The 24,106-nt window shown below is 42.4% G+C and overlaps 1 protein-coding gene across 1 annotated transcript in view; it reads left to right on the forward strand.

Moving 5' to 3' along the window:
* PREX1 (phosphatidylinositol-3,4,5-trisphosphate dependent Rac exchange factor 1) overlaps positions 1-24,106 on the forward strand; it is a 105,210-nt gene that overhangs the window by 61,822 nt on the left and 19,282 nt on the right. The window contains exons 6-22 of the mRNA XM_066331022.1: positions 1,590-1,751; positions 2,160-2,293; positions 4,126-4,241; positions 5,173-5,326; positions 6,396-6,545; positions 7,978-8,078; positions 8,633-8,736; positions 9,443-9,488; positions 10,069-10,072; positions 11,334-11,409; positions 13,662-13,734; positions 14,958-15,100; positions 17,810-17,902; positions 20,011-20,159; positions 21,081-21,166; positions 22,694-22,830; positions 23,278-23,449. Coding sequence (XP_066187119.1) covers positions 1,590-1,751; positions 2,160-2,293; positions 4,126-4,241; positions 5,173-5,326; positions 6,396-6,545; positions 7,978-8,078; positions 8,633-8,736; positions 9,443-9,488; positions 10,069-10,072; positions 11,334-11,409; positions 13,662-13,734; positions 14,958-15,100; positions 17,810-17,902; positions 20,011-20,159; positions 21,081-21,166; positions 22,694-22,830; positions 23,278-23,449 — 1,900 coding nt within the window. The remainder of the gene's footprint in view (positions 1-1,589; positions 1,752-2,159; positions 2,294-4,125; positions 4,242-5,172; positions 5,327-6,395; positions 6,546-7,977; positions 8,079-8,632; positions 8,737-9,442; positions 9,489-10,068; positions 10,073-11,333; positions 11,410-13,661; positions 13,735-14,957; positions 15,101-17,809; positions 17,903-20,010; positions 20,160-21,080; positions 21,167-22,693; positions 22,831-23,277; positions 23,450-24,106) is intronic.

The following is a 24,106-nucleotide window of genomic DNA, read 5'->3' on the forward strand; positions in this document are numbered from 1 at the left end:
ACAAAAGAAGAAAGAGAAGTGTCTTTCATGAATTATTTGAAGAAACTCTTGGCAATAAGTAGTTTTGTGCAAGTGGCAGCAGCCTCATTTCCTGGCCCTCTTAGTGCAGCAGCTGCAGTACAGGAGACAGCAATTCCAGGCACGATGTCTGTGGGCCCTGTGGAGGACAGGCTTACCCAGGGATTGCCATCTGGGCTGTCCTTCAGCTGCTTTTCAGAATGCTGTCAAATGCTCCTAGAGTTTACACATCATAAATGTGTCACTAAAAGAAATAAATACCCAGAGCTCTCTCCCCGTGTTTCCAAAGTGCCCGGCTCTGCTCTTTTGGGAATGGCAGTGTCAGGGAGCACAGCTTTGCCTGGGATGGCTCCAGACAGGGCTGTGGAGGGGCCAGGGCCAGTCCAGGCAGCCTCCCTGGCACTGCCAGCCTCCTCTCCTGCTCCTGGGCTGGCACAGGCGTGGGCAAGGTGCTGTTTGTGGCAGCAGGGCGTGCTGAGTGAAGAGGTCTTTCTCTGTTTTGGGGAGATGTCTGACTGGGATGTTTAGACAGTGCTAGTGTGTACATACCTGTTTGCAGTGCAGTGTGAGTAACCCTGGGGCTGCAGACCTGCACTGCTTTTTAGTGACAGTCATCTGTGTGGCAATCATGGAGCAGAGGCTAGTGTCACCACAGCATAACACCTGTCTCCTGGCTTTACTGTTTGAACATTTACTTTCCTTGGCCTCGCTTTCAGCAACAGTAAAGACTTGTGTATGGAATTTCATTTGGGTATCAGCTGACATTTGTAGCAGTGAGCCTCCTTTTCCTGTGCACCTGTTACCAGTAAGGCACAGATGGGTGGAAGCAAGGTAGCTCCATTCAGATCACAGTGCTGGGCTGGCTCTCAGCTGTATCCAGACTCATTCTTGTGTCTCGTGGAGAATGATGTGATTCAGCAGCACAGGACTTTTAAACAACCAGATAACATACTGAGGCAAAAGATAGTGAGAAAGTATTTCAGTCTTGAACACCATAGTGTGTATCGAGGTAAAATTACCAGCCATATTTTAAGTTTCTTTAATGTATTCTTTATCAAGTGGCTGACTATAATGTACTGTTGGTCTGAAAAAATTATTAATTGTGAGTTGACAGTGGTTGCCCCTTTTGCCAAACTCATTAATATTGTCAGGTTCTGAGTTTTGCCTCTGCTGCTTTTCAGTGGACAGGGCTTAACTGGGCTGTTGTGCTTTGACACAAGTGAAGCAGAGACTCTTACAGACTCCTTCAGAGCAGAGATATTTGTCTCTGTGTCAGGACACGTGTCCCAGCCTTCCAAACATACAAAGTAAACACGTCTGACACAGCAAAACATACTGGGCTGGAGCTCTCTTAGTGTAGCATGTTTAACATGAGCAATTGCGTCATTTATTTAACAGCATTCATATTCACCCTCTACAGATGAAGAATAGAGAACAGCATCTGCAGTAAATTTCCCCCAAATTCTCCTTAATTTTGCAATGATTCTGGCATTCTCCTGCAGGACTGCTTGCTAATGCTCATACCTTTCCATGAACCACTTCTCAGTTCCCATGTTTTCTCTTTTCAAAAGGAATTAGCTAAGAGGACTCCCTCTAAGCATCCCGATCACCCAGCTGTCCAGAACGCACTGCAGGCAATGAAGACAGTCTGTACAAACATCAACGAGACCAAGAGACAGATGGAGAAACTGGAAGCCCTTGAACAGCTGCAGTCCCACATTGAAGGATGGGAGGTAGGATGCAGGACCAGCCAGCTCCCTGGAGGCAGTTAACTGCACAGTGTGATGACTTGTGCTGTCTATAGGGATTGATTTCTGGTTCTTTTGTGACGTGGAACACTCTGAAAGGTGTGGGCAGCATCACTCTGAGGAATTAGCATTTAGAGTTTATTTTGTGTGTGCAGGCTGCTGCTAAATTGTAGCAGAACAAGCGGATTATGAAAGGAGGGTGCTAGAGCTAGAATGGAACTGACATTTCTGATGGGCAGATCTCACTTGAAAGGCGAATAGATCTGGGCAAAGTCCTTATGAGTGCATCAGTTATTTCACAGTTTAATGGCAGATAAAATAAGAGTGTGTTAGTGAAGACCTTCATTGTGCACTCCAAAAGGAAAGTTAATCTCTTTTTTTTTAATGTTTCAGGGATCAAATCTGACAGATATTTGCACACAGCTCTTACTGCAAGGAACTTTGTTAAAAATCTCAGCAGGGAACATCCAGGAGAGAATGTTCTTTCTGTTTGATAATCTCCTGGTCTATTGCAAGAGGAAATCCAGGTGAGTCCCTCTGTATTTTCAGTTTTACCATTCAGGAAATTTGTCAGTGGAAGCTGTGATCAGTTATTGATCATTCACTGTATTCTCTGTTGCTTTGTAGGGCTGAGTCACAGGTGGAACTTCCCTCTGCTCTTGACTATTTCTGTCACTTAGGCAATAGGAAAGAGAAGTCACTCTGTGGTAGGATAAATATTCCTGGCAGTATCTGAGTGCCCCTCTGAGAAGTGTGCAGTCCAAAGAGGAGTTAAAACAGTGCAGCAAAAGCTGGAGGTTCTAACAGACAAAAAGCTTCTGAGGGCAGCTGTGTCTCCAGGAATTATGTGACCTCTCAAACAACTGACATGTTAGTGGGACATACCTTAAAAAAACCCCAAACCCCATTAAGAAACTGTCTCTGCCTGTTCCTAATTTGAGAATAAATGACTTAGTTCTCATCTCATTGTGTTTTGCTAACTTGTAGAAATCAGTGGAGTATTTCTTGATTCAAAAATGCAGTCAGAATTCAGGGCTCAGTCTTTGATAAGCAGTCAACAATGCAGCATTCCAACCTGGACATAGTATTTTTTCACAATAACATAAATTAGGAGTAGGATTGTCAAACCCAATGTAAGGTGTGTTTAGAATCTGAATTAGATTTGATATTTTAGCTCTGCAGTAGCTCCTTTTATGCAGAAGCATAAGGAAGTCTGGCAAACTGATGACTTCGATTTTCAGGGCTGAGTATTGGTATTTTGGTATTTTTATTTTAAATTGAATCCTGATGTCAGGAACAGGATGCTTCATGTCGGGAAATAGGATGAACATTTAGAAGGTTTCCCTAGGGCTGCTAGGACAGGTTTTCTTTAGACTTGAGGAGTTGTCTTTGGGAAAGGATCCAGTAGCTCCAAGATTACAGTTCTGTCAGTCTGATTGGATGTGAATATGTGGTCATCACCAAATGTGTATTTGTCAGTAAAGGTAGTTTTAAAAGAAAAAAGGTCCAGAAAAAATTGGTGATTCTCATCTTACATGGGTTTATTATAGGTACTTCACTCTGACAAGAAATTTTTTTCCCCAGCTGATTTTTACTGCAATATTTTTAAATCTTATGAAGTACTGGCAAATTGCCCCAGCAGAACCTTCACTGACTGGAATGTTGACACCTGCCACCTCTTAATGAGCATTTGACCAGTTGTGTTTTGGCTTGCATAGCAGGGTTATTCTTGGATAGTAAAGCACAACAGGTGTCACTTAGAGAGTTTTAAACCTATTTTAGGCATAAAAATCAGAACATGACTAGTAATGCAAAGTGCTTTCCTGAATTCAGCAGAGACACTATAAAGCTTATGGATAAGGATGTAAACTTGGGTGCAAAATTGCCCCAGGAGAATTTTCCCTACAACAACGTGTAACACATGGCAGCGTGTGACACTGGCCTCTTCATGTCATTCATTTCATGTGTGAGGGTGGTGCATACCACAGGCTGATCACAGCTTTAGGCAAACACAAGAGTTAAATGGAGTGCTCTCAGGTGATGCTGCAGTTGTCACCCCAGGCCATGTGCTCTTCAGGGACATGTATTTCAGTCAGTCAGCAAGAATGTAAATCTTGAAGCCACCTGCATCTTCACATAATCTGGCAAAACCAGCCTGTTCTTGCTGTACTGGCACTGGTGCACTCCTACCTTGGAAATCTGCATGAGTATTCCAATTGTATAACAGCAGAGATGTGGTCAGATACCACCAGTCACTATATTGAATCCTCCTCTAACAGTCATATCTCCGATTGATTCATTCATATGTATGTGAGACCCTTTGCTTATGTGTTGCTGACAGTCTTCATCCTAATTGCAGAGTTACTGGGAAAAAACCATCCAAAAGGACAAAGTCAATCAACGGGTCCCTTTATATCTTCAGGGGCCGAATAAATACAGAAGTCATGGAAGTAGAGAATGTGGAAGATGGAACAGGTAAGTGACTTAATATTGTCCTTTAAGAACATAGCAAGTTCAGATCTTGTGTTGGAAGGTGGTGCAAAAGTACTTGTCCTTCTCCTTTAGTGAAATCTGAAGCAATCTATGGAACTTGTAGGGCCTTCATTATTGCACCAACCTACATGGTTGAAAGGCTGGAAATGCTTTCAGGCACTAGTCCTTCCTTCTGAAATGACCTTATTAAGAGTATGCTTTCCCAGAAGACTGTTTATTTTTTGTCCTAATCCAAGTTAATTTAATAGAAGTTACTTCTGTCTTCTTTCCATCCTTTTTTTTACATCATAAGCCATTACAGCTAAAATAACAGAATTTCTGGATCTTCTTCTCATTTAGAATGCTACTAAGTACTAGTCTTAGTATCCAAATCAGTAACAAGGAATGTGACCATGAGCAAAATATGGGAATGGCAGTTCTGTTAGGATTCCTGTATCCTGACAGAGGCAGGAAGACCAGGGCGGTTCTGGTTTCCTGAATAAAGGCCACACCACCACCGCCCCTGTTGTGGTAAGCCAGGAATTAGGATTGTGTCCTTAAAGCAGGTGACACATAAAGAGTTGTGTGGTGGGGACAGAAATCCTTACAGTGCAGGAAGATAGTGTGACCCCAGAAAATTCAGAACAAATAACCTGAACAAACAGCACAGACTCTTTCACTGATGGCCTGTATTTAAGACTTTAGTTCTCCTTCTGAGGTGAAATCATCAAGTGTCACTCTCAGGACTGGAGCATTCAGTTTGAACTGATATTGTACTTCCAGAGTGGTAAGTGCAGCTGGGGCAGCCAGTGAGGAGCACCTCAGGAATCAAGGTCTTCAAAGAAGATGATTTTACTGAAAGTGTCCCACACTGATTTGGTTAAAAGAGCAGGCTTCCTGCTCACTGTGTGCTTTGTGCTTTGGTCTTTTGCAGCAGATTACCACAGCAATGGCTACACGGTGACAAATGGCTGGAAGATTCACAACACAGCCAAAAACAAGTGGTTTGTCTGTATGGCCAAGACTGCTGAAGATAAACAGAAGTGGCTGGATGCTATAATCAAGGAAAGGGAGCAGAGAGAGAGTAAGTGGATGATGTGTTTTGTACTGCACTGAATGAACCTGTAGGACAAATGCATATGCACATACACGTATTGAGAGAAAGAGAAAGGTTGCACTTTTTCCTCCATGGGCAGAATTAAAATCTGTCCTTAATGTTTTCCTAAAGCTAGGAAACAGGTCTGACGTCTCAGGGGTTCTTGATTCATTGCTGTGTCTTACTATAAAGGAACAGGCTCTGGGCTCTCCCTGGAGCTTCTCCTCTGCAGTGAGCCCCCCAGCTCCCCCAGCCTGGCTCCAGAGGGGCTCCAGCGCTGCAGCAGCCCCGTGGCTCCTCTGGATCTCTCCAGCAGCTCCAGGTCCCTGTGCTGTTGGGGCCTCAGGTGAACACAGCTCTCCAGCTGGGCTCCCAGCAGAGCAGAGCAGAGGGGCAGAGCAGGGCAGGGCAGAGGGCAGGGGCAGGGCAGGCAGGGCAGGGCAGGGCAGGGCAGGGCAGGACAGGGCAGGGCAGGGCAGGACAGGACAGAGCAGGGCAGGGCAGGGCAGAGGGCAGAGCAGGGCAGGGCAGAGCCGAGCAGAGGGGCAGGGCAGGGCAGGGCAGGACAGGACAGGGCAGGGCAGAGGGGCAGAGCAGGGCAGGGCAGAGCAGAGGGGCAGAACCCTCTCCCCTCTGCCCCCCTGGGCTGCTGTGTGGTGCTGCATGTGCCTGGGTCACGTCCAGCTTCATCCACCTGCACCCACAAGTGTTTCTCTGCAGGGCTGCTCTCAATCCATTCTCCCAGCCTCTGTTTGTGCTTGGGATTGCCTGACCCGTGTTCATCTTGCTTTGGACTTTCTTCATCTTTTGTAAGCCATTCTGTTAACCATAAGTTTAAAGCTGCTTTTTAAAATGGAGAAGAAAAGCTGCATCTCTGTGGTGCTAAACTTACCAATGACAGTTTTGTACCCAGTTAAAAAATTACCTAATTTCCCCCTTAAATGGAAAACAAGTCAAGTTTTGTGTTTCTAACATTTTTGATGTTTGGCCTCAGCTTCTGACTTGAGCAAACGTTTTATTTGGTGTTAAAGATCTGAAGGAATTTCTGCTTTGTATTCCAGGTTTGAAACTGGAATGGAGAGGGATGCATATGTCCTGATTGCAGAGAAAGGAGAGAAGCTGTACCAAATGATGATGAGCAAGAAAGTGAATCTTATCAAAGATAGGAGAAGAAAATTAAGTACTGTCCCAAGTGCTTTCTTGGCAAGTAAGTGACATTTGAATTGAAAAGGTCTTGCACTCCAATTAATGGACTCTAGAATTTCTGGGGATGGCACTGTGACACAGATGAGATGTGCTTTGATGCAGCTTAATTAAAAAGACCGTAAGCCCCATTTAGAGTAGTGATTTATTAAAAAGAGTCATTGATTTTTGTTCCACACCTTACCCAGGCTGAATAGTGTGGCAGCTCACTCTGTTTACAGTAAGTCATAACAGCTGCTCCAGATCAGCAGCAGGAGTAAGAAAACGACCTTGAACTCCCACAAGCTCGGGGCTGTTGGTGGCCTAACCTGTGCTCTCTTTTTGTGTGCAAGCAAATGCTTTCCAGGTGATACTTACAGATCCAGCAGAACTGTCCAAGCCTCAGGATTGTATTAGAACCTTCCTGATGTCAGTGTAACAGGCACAAATGAAATTTCGTGCATCATGTGGCCTGATAAGTCCTATACTTCTAACAAACCTTACTGGAAAACCTCTTTGATTCAGCTAGATATTACCAAAGAATGACAAAGGATTTTTCATGAGTTGCTCTACTTTCATATATTCCTTTTGTTCTTCTCCATGACCTGTAACACATTTCTAGCATAATTGCTAATTAACCTGGCAAGAGCTCAGTCCCTTGGGGCTCTGCAGAGCCGGATTCATCAGGCTTGCTATGGCCACTTTTTGTACTTCCTGTTTCTAATAAACAGTGCCCTACATAGCTATAATTTCTTGGCCATATGTACAGCTCTGCCCCTCAACAGAGAAGTTTTGGTTTGTGCTGCATGAACAGCAGATGAGACTTGCATCTTCTGTGTATAATTAGAAGCATGATGTATGTAATCTGCCAAACACCACCTCCAGAAAACAACCTAAATAAACCTGTCAGTGGGGCTCATGCTGTCTGTTACTGCCCTGTGCTTGAGTTCAGTAGTTGAGTCTTCTGTTCTAAGTCCTCCTGTGATTCCATTAAAGCCAATCCAATTACACTGTGGGGCTGGAGACAGAAACCAGACCCAGTGAAGGAGGATGAGCATGTGTAAGTCATATCATGAACACTACTTGGACAGGTAACTTGGCAAGCAGTAGCTGGGAAGGGAGGATACCCTACTGTTGAACTTGATTTAAGGTCCTCAGTTAATCTTGCTTGCTAATCTTTGCCCCCATGGATGTCTGGATTTGCATCATCCCTATAGATGCAGCCAGGTCTCTTTTCTTTGTGTGCACACTGTCTGTGCGCTCAGGGCAGCAATGGGAAGAGCCTAAATCTTGTGCAGAGCATTTGCTCCAGGGATGTAGGAAATGAAGCCATAGCATGGAGGTGCCATTGCTTCCAAGAGTTTTCCCCCTTGCTCCAAGGCCAGTCTGTGGCTGGCTGATGGCTCCCAGAGGCAGTGCTGCTGCCACTCCGAGCTAACTGTGTCCTGCTCCTCTTTGCAGCGAGTTTGTGTCCTGGCTCACTGAGATTGGAGAGATAAGCAAACCAGAGGAAGGGGTCAACTTGGGACAGGCACTGTTGGAAAATGGAATCATTCATCATGGTGAGTGATAAAAAATAATAAGGTATCGTAAAAAGATACCAGATTTCAGTAATGCCCTGGAAGTGAGGGTGGAAAACTTACTGAAGCTGATCATGTTGAAACATCATTTGTGTCCTCACCTTTAAAGCTCTCAGCAGATACAATACCATTACCCAGTAAGATTTTAGCTGCTCTGCAGTGGAGTGGCTTTTCTGGGTGAAAAAAACCTTCTAATTTTTAGAAGGAACTCATTGGTAACTGTAAGAACCATAACAGAAGATTACCTCTGACAGCTGTAATTCTGCCACCAGCATGCTTCTGCTTTGGAGTTGCAGAATTTTGGGCAACTGCAAAAATGGCTATAAGTGCTGTGATAAGTATGTGGAAATTTGCAACACCTTATTCAAAACTCATCGAGAAAGGTCAGATGTTCCCAATTCCCTTCGTAGGACTGTTTCCAAAGCCTTACATAAACTGAATCTGATGTAAAATTTAAAATTCCATTTTTACCAACTGGCCCATAAAGACCATGGTGAGGACAAAAGACAGCTTTAATTATCATGCTGATGTTTTAGTTTCAGATAAGCACCAGTTTAAGAACGAACAGGTGATGTACAGATTTCGTTATGATGATGGAACATACAAGCCAAGGAGTGAATTGGAAGACATCGTGTCCAAGGTGTGTACTGTCATTCCTGGCTGGAACTTTGTGATGTGCACCCAGAAGTTTGCTCTCCCTCTGAATGGCCTTGGCCTGGTGTGGGGGACGTTGCCACTGGTCCGTGTTGCACTGGGCTGTCCATCCACAGGACAGCTCATGTCCTAATGCCACAGCAGATGTTCGTGTGAGGGGCGGGAAGCAGATTTTAGCAATGAACAACAGTACACTTGTGGCTGCACCCAAGACTGCTGATTGCAATCCCAACAGAGTAACAAAAGGTCTTAAAACAGTAGGTGGTAACATGTCTGCTGCAAATCTGGGTATGATGGTTCATGGGGGATAGAAGAGATCAATATTTAACTGTTCCTAAAAACTGTCTGTCAAATGAGTTCTGTTGATCCATATTTGTCCACATACCTTTTAATAAATTTGATTTTTTTTTTCTTATGGGCATTGGTTAATGGGTTAATTGTGAGGAAGGATTATGGAAAAAGTGTTGGAATAGAGGTGATCAGAGGTAAAAACAGATTTCTGGCTGTTGGAAGCCAGGAAAAAAGAAAGAATGTTTGACAGAGAGGCTAAAGGAACTGTTTTGAATATCAGTATTAATCAATAGAAAATTCCAGCTGAGTAGAGACATCAGTGTCCAGGTTTGGTCAGCATTAGCTAGTCAGTGTTTCTTTGAAAGCAAAAAGCTGCTAACTCTGCATCTTCCCTTCTCCAGGGGGTGAGGCTGTACTGCCGACTGCACTGCCTGTACACTCCCAGTGGTGAAGTAAGTTCCCCTTTGGGATCCTCTTGTATTTATTATCTGACTTGTTAAAAGGATGGTGTTACTATTGAAATCTTTCTTGTTTCTTACTATAAACAGTAATTCTCTGAATTTTCTGGCTCTTTTACTGCCCTTGCATCTCCTCAGCTGGGATGTGTAGCTGCAGTGCTGATGGATGATGTTGGAACTGGGGATTCAGGGAGAGTTGCAGCTGGGGATGGTTACAGTGACTCTCATTCAGGGCATACCATGTGCTGGGGATAGTAGCTGCTCTATTATTTGGGTTATAGAAAATGCCAACAGATGCTGAAGTGATGCAGAGATTCCAGCGTGGTGCTGGGATTCTGTCATTCAGAGCACCCTAAACAAATAAAAGCCCAGTCTGAAGCAGAATAAAAGCTGAAGCTGTAATTTGAACAGTCAGTCACAACATATTTGTATCTGTAAATGATTAGTAAAAGCAGCAGGACTGGGTAGGATGGGGTTTAGATAGTGTTTGGATATTCAATTTTTAGGCAGAAGGCAGTATCAGAGAGTGTGGAGCTGATCAAAGAGGCTGATTTGACAGAACTGAAGAGTGAAGTCTTGTTTGACCTGCCTCATGGACCCATCCAGGCTGTAAAACAGCCCCTCTGGCTGTGCTTCCTTCCACAGCCATGCCAGTGGGGCTCAAGCTTCAAACACAAGGACCACCTCCAGGGGTGAGAGAGGAATTAATTCTTCATAGCCCATTCAGCATTTGGCCTCTCTACTGAGACTCTCAATGAGAGGGAGCCAATTAATGCAAATTAATTGTGGTAATGGCTTTTGTGATGTGGAACTAGGAACTGGATCAAGACCATGAAACTTATTTCACGTGGGCCAGTAAACAGCCTTAAAATGGCTTTTGTGCTCTTCTGAACTGGATTAAATCCAGTGACCTTGGAGGTAAAAGGTGTTAGAGCTCAGTGTCCTGAGCCACACAGTCCCCTTGTATGTGTATCAAATCCTTTAGAAATATTTCACAACGGCTAAAATCAGCAATATATCATGGCTTTGGCAAGAGAAATGGGAGAAAACTGCAAAAAGCATCAAGTTACAATAGAGTTCCTTTCCTTCTCGCAAGAACAGTGCTGCTCTCTGCAAGGGCTGGGTGTGAGCTGGTGCCACTTGTGCTACAAGAACTAAACACAGCCTTCTTATTTACAATGACTGGAATGATCTGATCCCATAAAAGGATGCTGCATATTCTATTTCTGTCGGGCTACTACATGATATTTTACTAAAGGAAGTAAAATCTGAACAAGTGTGGAAATCTCTCTTGACAAAATAGACAAAAAGCTCCCTAATTCCATGAGCCTCACAAAGAGGAGGCCAGAGGGAATGTCTAGAGTCCCTGTCTATGAATACATTAATCAGTAAACACTAGAGAAGAATACTGAAGCTTATAGATGGCACTGGTACTGAGCCAAAAGATGTAAGCTGGATGTGAATGGATTTGGATGATTTCCAGCCAGAAGAGTGTAATTTTTAGTGGAACTGCTGGTGGCAGTATTCTAACCTGAGTTACAGCAGCAGTTTAGGACGTCTGTGAAAAGAATCTTCTGGTTGCCTCTGGCAGGAATGTGAAGCTCCCTGAAGATGGCTCGAAAACAACATCTAGAGAAATTTTAAATAACATTTCTTTGTGTTGATCTGAAGTATCTTCCTAATTCAAGTTGCTGGAAATGTTTTAAAACTTTCTAGAGAGAAAAGATGGCTGCTTATTAGTAGTAGGTCACAATAGTATATACATAGGTTTAGAGTATAAAAGAAATGTGTACCTTTTTGTCCTGATTTCCCCTGAATTCTCTTCCTTAATTAGAGACCGTGACTACCACCTAAAGACGTACAAATCAGTAATCCCTGCAAGTAAACTAGTGGACTGGCTTATTGCACAGGTAAGAAAAGATACTCTCTTTGCTACGAGGTACTTCATAATCCTAAAACTTGCCTTTCTCAATGTATCAGTGGAAAATTTAAAAGTGGTTTGGTTGCTGTTCTTGCCGGTGTGCATCTGCTTTTTTTCCTCCTGCAAGGGAGCTGTAAACAGTCTTGGTGTGAGACCATTTCCCTTGCTGGGCTGAGCCATCCCCAAGCAGCCAGCCACCACGGTTAGGGCTTTAGACAGCTCATCATTACCAGAACTGGACAGCAATAATAATAACTGTAATGGTGGCAGCAGTGGTATGAGTACTAGTAATGCTCTAGGCATGCTTCTTCACTGTGGTACTGACTGTAAACTGTTTCTGTAATTCTGATGACTCAAATGGAGAGATTGTGTGGAATAAACCTAAGTTATCACGTCAAAACTAGTGTATCTAGTTTCACATCTAGTTTCTGTATGAAAAGGTTGAGACACATTTTGTCAAGATTGATGATTGTAAACTGCTCTATTTTCTGAAGATTTTCATTACTGCCTTTATTGTATTTGGACAAATACCTATATAACATTTAGAAGTACTTAGTGAGCTGAAATAATTAAATCTGTATTTTCTTATTAGAGAATGCTATTTTGCTAGAGGGATGTTTTGAGGTCAAAGTAATGTTAACCCCATCAGGAGTAGCAAAATCTGGTTTAGACCCTTCTTATGCAAAGAGTTTGTTGCCTAGAAGAAACACTAAAGACTGCTAAAGGTTTAAGACGGTAACATTAGGAGGCATTTCTCCTCCAGTTTATTTACAGTAGAAATAATAAATTGGATTTTTAAATTCCAGTCTCTGTAAAATAAACTGCCCATTTATCCCATAAAATAACACAATGTGAGTGTTGAGCGTTGTCTTTTGACAGGATGTTGAAACTGAGAGAAGATTTGTGAAGACTTGAAATTAGTTTATAGTAAAAGTTAAACTTCTGGTTTCATAAAGCTGTTTTCGTGGCTTTCCTTTTGTGATTACATAGTCACGCAATGCTTTCAGAACTGCTTTGATCCCTTTTCTACCAAGACAACAGTATTTAGTTCTTAATTTGTCAAAGTTGTGCCTTTCCTCCTCTCAGCCTCTTTAATAAAAGCTGTTCTGTGGATTGGCCAGAGCTGATCCTGTTTTATCCTGTATTTAAATAATGCTGATACACCGTAGTGATGGGCTTTGCCAGCATTTGCTTGGCAAATAACTACTGCTCTCCTTAGCAGGATTTGAAGTAGGACTGATATTTTGCTGACAAGATCAGAGGGCGCTTGGTTGCTTTAAACTAGGTCAGTGCACTACCCTGCCGCTGCTGGGAGAGCCTTCAGGTGTCTCCTCCTCCAGGGGAGGGGAGAAACGTTGTAGCACTTGTGTAGGATACAGCTTCTCATTAAATAGGACTGAAAGGAATACACTAAAATTGCTCCTGTGGCCAAATTCATTCTGGAAGGAGCGGGGCAGCAGCTCTCACTGAGGCAGTGACCCCCAGGCTCCCCTGTGCCCCTTTGCTCATCTCACGCCCAGGGACCAGTGCTAGCAATCTTTGTAAGACCAGTAGTGCTTTTGATTTTTACCAGCACTATTTAAAGCTTACTTGTCTGCCTAAAAAGTAAAACCATCTTTGTCAAGTCTCCATTTGTGCCTGCAAATTAGCAGATACATGGAGAAGGGTAGACATTTCTTGTATTTAACTGAGTTGTAGATGTCAAGCTTAAGGCTGCTGTTTCAGGGAAGTCTGTAGATTTGCAAGTCACCTTTGGTACCTGTTTTGAATGACTACACTCAAGGCTTCAGGTAGTGAGAAAATGAAGCCTTTGTAATCTGCTGTGTAAGCAAACTGCCCCTGTAGTTTTAACCTGTCTGACCTTAGGAGTTCACATACTTAACTTTTTCTCCCTTGAGCTGAATAGGGATGGGATCCCTCAGCTTGAAAGAAGGAGCTTTATTGTCTGTGACTAATGGGTCCTGAAGTTCAACACTCTGATTTCAAACCAAAAGTCTTTACTATAATAAATAATGTGGTATCTTTCCCCAGTGCTGGTGCTCGTTCCCCTGTTCCTGTCGGAGGGACAGACGCTGTCTGGAGGAACAAACAGTGTTTGGGCAAGGGGAGACCTGTTTCAATGGCTTGCTGTGGTTCCCCACACTGATCACCCTGCTAATTTTAGAGCCACAAGCTATGTGGTGGGGAAGGGGGAATAATTCAGCTTAGAAAATGAGTGTAACAATTTTCTCCTGTTTCCAGGGAGACTGTCAAACCCGGGAGGAAGCTGTGGCCCTGGGTGTGGGACTCTGCAATAATGGCTTCATGCACCATGGTAATGCATCAACTTTGCTTCCCCCAGGCAGTGAAGTGAGCTCCTACTTCAGTCACGTTCCCTGGGCCATGGGCTGGGCCATACATGCTGCCTACACCATTTACAGGTTATTCTAGAGCCTTCCCAAGGGAACCACTTCCTGATAGTTATGGGAAGCACTGAGGGCATTAGACAAGCTGGAAGGAGCATGGTTTTTCACTGCATCTCTTCCAGAGCCAACTGAGCAATGCACAAGCCAAGTACTCTCCTGAAATATCACCAAAAAAAATCAGATGTTAAGTACAATTGCCTAGTTCTTCCCTCTTGGATAACAAACACAATCCTCTACACTGAGGCATCCAAGTCTGAAGTGCCAAATTGCCAAGTTAGATGTCATCCATCCTCAAACAAGGGAAGTAAACAAATCACATCTGTATCAATATGAAATAGAATATACAAGTCCTAAGGGTCAACAGTATTTGTCAAATGGAACATTCACTTTTAGTCATAGATAACATTTAGTCACTGTATTTTGAATAGTGTTTCTGGGAGCACATTATTGTAAATAACTAATGGAGAATTTGCATAGTAGTTTATAATAATGTAAGCCTAGTTGGGGTCTGTTTTAAAGAATTTGGTCTGTTCTGAGCCCATGCAAACTTCTGGCATTTATTGCATCCTTTGCCAAGGAAGACCTTTGCATAAGGACATGTTGAATGCTGTTGCTCATCACTTGCTGCTTTTATCTGAAGCCCCCAGGTCTTGTATTTGAAAAACTGCTCAAGAACCTTTTCATGCCTTCTAGAATGCTGTAGATCTCATTTCCCTCTCAATTTTTTTTAAGGTTGAGCCTTAGTCTGTGTGGACACCTTGCATGCTTTTAAACAGCCCCTTTACCCCTCTTGGCTCATTTCATGGTTTTACCATATTCATTTGGATGTAGGAAAGGAGTGTGAGGTTTGAGTAGCATCTTCCTTCCAAGAGGATCTTTTGCATTTTATATAAATTCTGCATGCCAAGGAGGTCACATCATGTCATGAGCTACTAGTCACTGTGAAGAAAATTATTTTCCAAAAATACAGAATTAGCTTAAATATACAGAGCTGAGGAACTGACAGAGATGGATCTGGTCTGTGTTCTGTAAAGATTGGGGAAATATTTAGGATTTCCTTTAACTTTCTTCTCTGTTTCTCTTTTTTCCTCCATGTAAATGCATGTATGTATTCCATATATATAATTTCCAGTCCTGGAGAAAAGTGAATTTAAGGATGAATCTTTATATTTCCGCTTTTATGCTGATGAGGAGATGGAGGGCACCAGTTCCAAGAGCAAACAATTACGTAATGACTTCAAGCTCGTGGAAAACATCCTGGGAAAGAATCTTCTGGTAAGAAATATGTTAATGTAAACCTTGATTTTTGCTAAAATGGTATTGTTTTATAGTAGAGGAGAAAAATGAGAGAGTAGAGTTAAAATGGGCAGTTGCACGTGTAGCTAGGTTTTTCTTCACTGCATAAATGCTAATTCTTGATCTGCTTTGCTGTATATCTCCAACTCCTATGACTGACTTGTTAGTTGGGCAGAGTGCATAATTTGTTCTGGGAGCACAGGAAATGCTCCTAGGACATTGCAGGCCCCTTTGTGGCGCTGGGACCTTCCTGCTGTGCTGGGAGTTCTGGATCACAGTTCACAGAGCTGCAAGTGCAGGGGCATTCCCACCTGTTCCCAGAGCACAGCTCAAGCCCTTCCTCTGCCCAGGAGGCCCTTGCACCAGTGTAAAGGAGCTGGGAGCTGGAGGTGTTTTAGAGGTACCCCAGGGCTGACATGCTGGAGGAAAAAGTAATGGGCTCTACTCTCTTGGAAGAGGTCTGCCATCAAGCTGAAACACAGTTTGAATTCAAATGTACTTATATGTAAGGTAAACTCAGATGCAAGTTAAAAGACTGATAAGAACACAGGTATTTCAGGACATAATTCTTAAGCTGTATGAATGCTGTTGTTGTAGTTCTGAAGTGCATCAGACACCCCCTGTCAAAATGCAGTCCTGTCTCAAACAGAAAACAGGTGAAGAGCATGTGCTGAGGAAAAAATCTCCTACTTAGAGGGCACAGATTTGTGTCAAATGTGTAGTAGTCATGCTTAAGTCATGAGCTGCTTTCATTTGCATGCATAAATGATCAGTCCCTTGAGTGAAGGGACTTGTGAAGACCCTGCAAAAGCAGTACAGTAAATTCAGTACACTTATCCACAGAACAGTTGTGCCCAACTTCTGCTTTGTGCTGTGTTTAGCAGTTAGGAGTAGCTGCAATCCTGAGGCTTTGCTGTCTGTGGAACATCTGTTTGCCTCTACACTCACGATAGGGCATTAATCCTTCCCATGCTCTGATCCCACCAAAGGAGGTTTATTGCAATTTCCTCAGCACTGGTGTTTGAAATATGCTTTCCTATTGCCACGAAATCCTGGTGGATAGGTTTCCCCACCCTCTTCATCTGAGTTTGCTCTATCCCAGGAGAGTTTGCCTTTGAAAATAGAAAACAACAGAAACCTTGGAAAATACTTGTGGAAAATACTTGTTAAAAACACCAAGGAACAAAAAAGTGCTTTCAGTCTGGAAAAACACAATCCAAGCAAGATCTAGTATTTATTTATTTGCACAATTATTTCTCATCGAAGGACATGTATATTTTTTCAGTTTGTCAAGATTTAACATTCTTTGCATGGTTGAAGAAAATTTGGGTTTTGGCCTGACTCCAGGCATTGTGATTTGGTTACTGTGATGTGCTGTAAACTTGTGATCAGCACCTCTGCTTGTTAGCCCAGACTGACTGCACCATGAATCAGAGCTGGTTGCATGGATCTGAGTATCAGACAAAGGAGAGTTTCCCGTAGAGATTGGCCACAATCAGAGTTGAGTGAGAGGTTTAATTGCACACATGATGATGGATTTCCAGAAGACTCAAAAAGAGAAGCATTCTCAATGATTCCTGGAGATGATGTCTGTGTACATTTTCTGTGGTGTTCTCAAAGCTCTTGTGCTGACTTGGAGATCTGGACTGGAACTCTAAATGTCATCAGCTTCCCAGACCTGTGATAACTCCTGCATTCCTCCAGGTATCCCACATTTCCTATTCTCACTGTGGCAGTAGTGGCCCAACTCTGCAAAATTTCAGCAGAGAGAGCAAAGAGGAGCTTTCCCTTGGTTCTTCATTTTGCTGGTGTACCACAGTCTGTTGTAGGTGGAGAGTTGAAGGCATGGATCTAAAACACCTCTGGGAAGAAAGCCACTAAGGAGCTCATCCTCTAGGGATTTCTGATCCCAAGGGGACAGGCTGGGAAGTCAGTGACAAGAGGCATTCATCATCCAGGTGTCTGCAGCCACCACAGGGCTTTGGCTGGGTTTGGATACTAACGCTGAACTCTCATGTGAAAACCACGTTTTAGGCCTTAAGTCTTTGACAGTTCAGAAGGAGCAGTTTGAGTTCAGTGCTCAGTTTCAAAAGCTCACAAACCAGAAGAAACTTGGAGTCATACTGTACATATTTAACCTGCTTTGCTAATGTTGCAAAACCCACCTTTAAAGATTATGATAGGGGTGGCTCAGAATAGCTGAGAGCCCCTCAGACCATTCATTATCAGGTAGCTGAGATGGACTCTAAAAACCAGCAAATGACTACACTCAATCTGTAGTCTATTCACCAGTGGAAAATACTGAATAATGGTGAATTCTGTAATCTGGAATGCAGTTTCCAAAAGAAGAGTTGATTAACCATTGGAACAAACTCTCAAGGGTGGGAATAGATTCTTCACTTCTTAAAGACTGCGGGTCATACCTGAGTGACTCTGGAAAACCTGTTTTAGTATATACTAAGGGCTTAATGCCAAAATAACTCAGATTAAATTTTACACCTCATGTTATGTAGGCAATCAGACCCAATCTTCTGGTAATCCCTTTCCATCTTTAGACAGAAGTCCAGATCAGTTGTGGCCTGCGCAATGAAAATGAAAAGTCTAATTTCTCATCTTCAGTCTTCATCTTTTCTGTGAACTCCGTATTTATGAAGCACAAATCTGTGTAAATATTGTGCTCTTTTTAAGATTTTACCAGAAGAGGAAGACTATGGGTTTGACATAGAAGAAAAGAACAAAGCAATTGTGGTGAAGTCAGTTCGACGAGAGTCTTCTGCCGAGGTAGGACCTCACATTCGTGTTTTGGAATCTAAGAATGTTTCAATACTTAGGAAAGTTACAAACCATCCTTTAAAAATCTGTTTCCTTTAAAGGCAGCTAATAGAAGATGGCTGTCTTCTACAATTCTTGGTAATAGGCTGTTTCTGTAAACTGATAAGTGTTTTGGCACTACTGGGGGACTTGAATATTATTGGTGAGGGATAGGATGAGAGCAGTATCAGTGTGATGAGAGCTTACCTCAGGTTCTTTAGCAACTTTAATTAATTAACTTTAAGGACAGAAGGAAAGTAAGACTCTTTTGGGATAGCAAAGATGTTCAATGGGAAACAGGTTTATGTGAGTGAAAGCTGTATGTAGATATGTATTTCATTTTTCCCTTAAAAAGCATGCAGTCATTTCTCTCCATGGTATTTTTTAGGAGTTCTACAGAATATATTTGCTTTGTTTCTTTGAAGCACATAGATGGCCCAAATGTCATAGGATCTGAGTATTTCTTCATCACCCATTTATCCCTACAGAATCCTTATGTGGCTAACACAGTGTGATATTTCATTTACCAAAATAAGGCACAGATAAACTGGTGAAGATAAGAGAGGACTAAATGACTTGTCAGGGGTTTCACAGTAAATTGTGGCAGCACACAGGACACAGTTTTGAATTAAAAGTCCTGGACAACAGGACTTTTACAGAATGTTTGAATGTCCATGTTAAAATTTGTGGGTTTCCTTTGGACTACAAAAAGCTCTGGGATAACTTGCTTAATGGAAATAGCTGGACAGACTGATTTTAGCAAGATTGAGAACACCACATGGAAAGGAATTTTGAACTGAAGTTTAATGTTAGAATGAAATTATTTCAGTATTCCTGATTCTTGTTTGCTTTAGGGTCACCCAAGAAACCAGTCCTATGCTTTATCTAGTGCCCAAAATCAACGTGGGTTGGCCAGAAATGTTTTTAATCTAAACCTGTGCTGTGAACCATTGCCTGCCAGGTAATCCTCTGCCCTTTTTTTGGGCTGGAAGCTTAGGGAATAGCCTGCAAATCTGTTGTGTTTGAGGACGATGGCAGCACATCATTTTCTTAAGAATCCTTTTCTTGTCAAGATAATCTTTCACCATCAGCCCATCTTTTGAACTTGATCTAACAGAATTGGTCCAGCAAAGAATGAAATCTGCATCTCCCTGAGCCAGAGTGTGTGTGAGAGTAGTGCTGTGTGGACCTCCTTTTTCAAGTCAAGAAACTTGTCAGTGGATTCCAGGCAGAATAGAAAAGGGTTTGCCACATTTAGAAGGAAACCAAACTGCTAAACCTTGAAGTTATACAAAGTGATTCTAATCTGGAAGGTTTATTTTTTTTAATTTTTCCTTGATACCTAAACCCTAGTCCTAATGTCCTTATGTTACATTTTACCTGGTAGAGATCATCAAGGGCTATGGTTGAGGCTATTTTCCAGTGGGCAGAGTAGGGGATCTCTTGTCATTGGATCTGACCATTGCCAAATAAATAAAGCTAGGTGCAAAACCTAGGGATTAAAATCAAAATTTGACAGGTTTTTAGGCTAATGAAGAGCTAGTACTTCACTTAAAGCAGAGACAGTTTTTGTCACCACTTCAAACGTGGTTACATTTACTCACTGGGTTGGTTTTGCAGGGCTGATGGCTGGGAACTGTCCCCAGCTCCTGTGCCCAGGCTGTGGGTGGTCACACTGCTGCATCCCACTGGGTATCACAGCCAGGCTGTTATGGGCCCCTAGTTTTCAGTTGTGGCCCCCCAATCCTTGGTTTTTATAGTCTCCTTTTTTAACAGTCCCTTTAAAATCTGTAGCAAAGAAGTACTAAGATTTATCCATTGCAAACTTAAGATTCATCTATAGAGTGGCGTATTTCTAAGGATACTGGTGAAATCTCCTTGTTTTCTGTAAATGCAGAAAACTTTCAAGAGGGAGTAACAAATGACTTGATGAACCAACACTACTTACAGTGTGTTCCATGTGAAAGTAATCCTAGAAATGGCCATAAGTAGGGAACAGTTGAACCTTGAAGCCTGATTCAGAGCTGCTGGAAGTTGCAGTGGTGCAAAGTGCTCTGTGGTGTTTGTTCCCTTTGCAGATGGCTGGCCTGCAAGCAGGAAGAAAAATCTACTCCATCAATGAGGATTTGGTATTCCTCCGCCCGTTTGCTGAAGTGGAAACCATCTTATCCCAGTCCTTCTGCTCACGAAGGCCACTTAGGCTTCTGGTGGCCACCAAATCGAAAGAGTAAGTGCCAAGATGGGCAGAGAGAGAAGATTATTGAGACGTGTCAGTTACTAAGTAGTACCTCTACAGTTGTAGTGAAACCTGTGTGAACACTTGGCTGTGCAGAGGCCCCTCAATGGAAAACATGACAGAAATGAGAGGTACAAGAGTCATGGCTTGTCTTCAGTGATGACTCTTGGGCTGTTAGGAGAGGTTGGCACGTGTTCTCTTTATAAAGCAGATAAATTTTGGTTTCCCTGTGCACAGACAAAACTGAATCACGAGGACTGTCATTCTTTCTCAGGTGTGAAGCTTCTCACACTATTATGGGCATGGGGAAAACTATTTCCACCCATTAAAGCTTGGCTTATTTTTGGATGAGTCTAACAGTATCAGCCCTTACAGCTTTTCAGTCTGTTACTGTTTCTTATAATGAGAGTTGGCCCTGTTAGTGTCTTGTGTATTGTCAGATTCTGTAATCCCAGAACTGAACCTCTGGGATGTAATGTACCACAGAACTGAACATTGGTTGCTGAATTCTAGTCCACAATGTCTTGTCCAGTCTGTTTGGGCTTTTTGAGTCTTTTGGTGGGAAAAAATCCTCTGCTGGTATAGGTCAGCATAACAGCACTGAAGTTTGTGTAGAGATGGAAGTGGGTATAAATGCTTTAGAAAGTTTCTGTCAAGTGTTATTCACTTAAAGATGTAATAAATTAAGAGCTGCCAAATTTTAATTAACAAATAGAACCTCCCGTCTGCCTCAGAGATTAGAGTATATTTCTTCAGGTCTGTTTATTTGTTATTTATTTGTTAACACTGTGGATGCTTTCTTTCATCCAAACCCAGTTGTGAATGCCAAGGAAAGATGCTGTTAAGAACTGCCCAGAACTGTGGCAGCCCAATTTGAAACCATGTTTTCTCTTCTCCTTGGTTTATCTGCAGGATTATTAAAATCCCAGATTGTCCTGAGGCACTTTGCTTTCAGATCCGGGGAGCAGCACCACCGTATGTCCATGCAGTAGGGAGAGGTGAGTAGAAACTCCGTGGTACAGTTAAGTTGGGAGTCCAGCTGAACAGATAGACATGTGTGGTATGTATATATTTCAGTAAGACAGATCCAGGTTTCATTGTCCAGCTTGTTTTATACAAGTTCTGACAAATTTAGTGACCACAGTGACAAGAACCTGTGATAGACAAGAATCACAGTCACATAACCATAGATCAGTGTGAGATTTCCTGCCTCAAACTGCTTATCATCTTAATAGATTCTAAGACAAGCGGTATCATTCTTGTGAACTGAGTCTTGGCTCTCTAGTCCCATCAACACAATACAAGGAATAATTTATTCCACAATGGAAGAAGCCTGAATGCTGCAATGCACAGTACCACAGACTCTTTAGAAGGCATTATCACTTTAGCTCTTGCAAACTAGAAATGGACTTCCTTAGTGACCCTGCCCTTGTCTCTTCTGAGACTACTAAGGTAAAGCTTAACAGCCACAGGAGAAAAAACCCTAAAACTGAGAGGGCTGGGAAGAAGTTGAGGGGTAATGCTATCTGTTGTTTCCTCAATATTTTTGCCTGTAGTCATCCACAATTTGGGTCACTGGCTTCTGAAGGTGCTGCAGGATCAGCAGGTTGGTAGACAAGGCATAACACCATCTGGACATCTAAGACTGACAGACTACTTCTCCCTTTACACAGGCATATATTGCTACAAATTGCCTGTATAAGACAGAGGCAAACTGCTCTCTTTGATCTTTTTAAAATGAGAAAGCACAATTTGACAGAGATATTTACTACTTCTGTACCTGACATATTAACTGAGTTACAAGCAAAGCACAGCTTTAACCTTTATGTTGAGCAGATGCAGAAAATATGACCTTTTAGACATATACCACTTCCTTCCTTCAGAATAAATGTGTGTCTCCAGCTGAGCTCAGTTAGCTTAGGCAGCACCCACAGCTGGTGTTCCCAGGGACACACATTTATTACACGCTTTTATAGCAGCACCTAGAATCATTTTTTCACAGTTTGGAGCACAAGCTGAAAGTTGCAGCTAGGAAGATTGTCCTTTTTTTCAGCATTTTGCCTGGAAAAGACAAATTACATTTGACATCATAGTCTTTTTCTGTGACAAACTGTGTAACATGCAAGTGTTCTGTGTTCCAGGTGGAAGAGGCTGAAACAAATCTAACAGTGTGCACTTAAGCAAGACTGACTTACTGCAGCTAATGTAACCATAAGGCTAAAGGAGAAGCATATAAGAATCCCCAACGATTTCCCACAGAAATGTCAGTTTCTAGCAGGAATGCATTTCAGTATGGGAGATGGCTGTTTTCCCCAGCAGCACTGAAAACACGATAGAGACACATCATGTTATCCTTACACAAAAAAGCTCTCTGAATAGTAGTAAAGGCTTAGTTAGCAAAGGCATGACATGACTGGTCCATCTCTTCTTACTTTTTCTAACCAGAAAGCTTTTGCAAACTTTCCAGTGTTCTCATCCACAGGCAGATGGCATTTCTGTCTAACTTCTCTCCTGGGTTTTTTCAGGTTCTGAGGCTGCAGCCGTAGGCCTTCATCCAGGGCAGTGTATTTTGAAAGTTAATGGGAATAATGCAACACATGGAAATTACAAGGAAGTTCTGGAGCACTTCACAGCCTATAGGACCAGGCAGCAGGAAGTACTGGTATGAATGCACAACCTCCAAGGAAGTACATTAATTCCTGCCCTTCTTCTGCCCTCCCCTTTTCCTGTGCTTTTGTGCTTACTAAATATTCAGAAAAAGAACATCTACATTTGATGAGTTTTGACTCATTTGCTTCTATGCCAGGGCCCTGCTATCACTGAGAGGACCTGATTCCATTTGCCCATAGATGCAAAACACCTAAAAATAATATGAAAGCCATTTCATGCATACAGGACTGAAAATTATTAACTATTACTAACCACAGAAGTTTATCCAGCTATTGATCTAAATTTTATGTTCTCTGAAGTTCAGAGAAAAGCTGGGAGAATGTTGATATTTCAGCCTACTTCAAAGATACAGAATTGATGGCTAGATTCACCTTTGTAGTCCAAATGTTTGGAGACTGGGTATTTTGAGGTCCTGGCTGAAGCCCTTATCTCTTGCAAGGGGTTGTACCAGTGGGTGTACAGGACACATGAAGATGCTGAAGAGGACAGAGTTCAGCAGGCAGCATCCCCTGCATGTTTGAATGGCAGTCAGCCAGGCTCCAGCAAAGACAGCTCTGCTCTAGAAGGACATGCAGAATTGGAACCTCTTCAAGGCAGCCAACAGGAATCAGGTAAAGATTTTCATGGGGGAGGAAAACCTAGGGATTTCAGGGGCTTTCAGAAAGAAAACCACAGTAGAAATATAAAGTATAATTATTATTGTATACCTCTTGTCTTAGGAAAGCTTTGTGATTGAATGAGGTCAGCCAGAGAAAATATTTCTTTGCTGCAGTTCATTCAGGGGAACAAAGGATTGAGATACACATAGAAATCATGCACCTGTGACTCTGTTCTTTACAAGACAGTCACTTATGGGAATGAAGAGACTCAGCCTTTTTTGAATCTTTTGGTAGCCCTGCAAACCATGCATTTATGGGCAGTAGCTGATGGAGAGGGAAGGTCTGCAAGTAACTGCACCTAGAAAAATCTGTATTTTCTGTTATTTTTTATTAAAGATTAGCATGTTAAATTACTTTGATCTGGAGCAAGTTTTCAAGGCAGGTAACCACTGTGTCAGGAAAAGGTGTGGGTGTATTTTCTCCCAACTTTTGAAAGCACAGCTCAAAAAACAGTTCTACTTTCATGTTGAGGGCTTATTTAGAAAAGTAGATGTTAAGGGAGATGTTTCCATTAATGGCCAACAGCAGTTGTCTTCCTAAGAATAGTCTCTCAGTCTCCAGCAGCACATAGTTTGAGACCCTTCTTGAGCCAAAGGTTGTGCTTCTGCA

Source organism: Sylvia atricapilla, chromosome 16, assembly GCF_009819655.1.
Source record: "Sylvia atricapilla isolate bSylAtr1 chromosome 16, bSylAtr1.pri, whole genome shotgun sequence".
NCBI lineage: Eukaryota > Metazoa > Chordata > Aves > Passeriformes > Sylviidae > Sylvia > Sylvia atricapilla.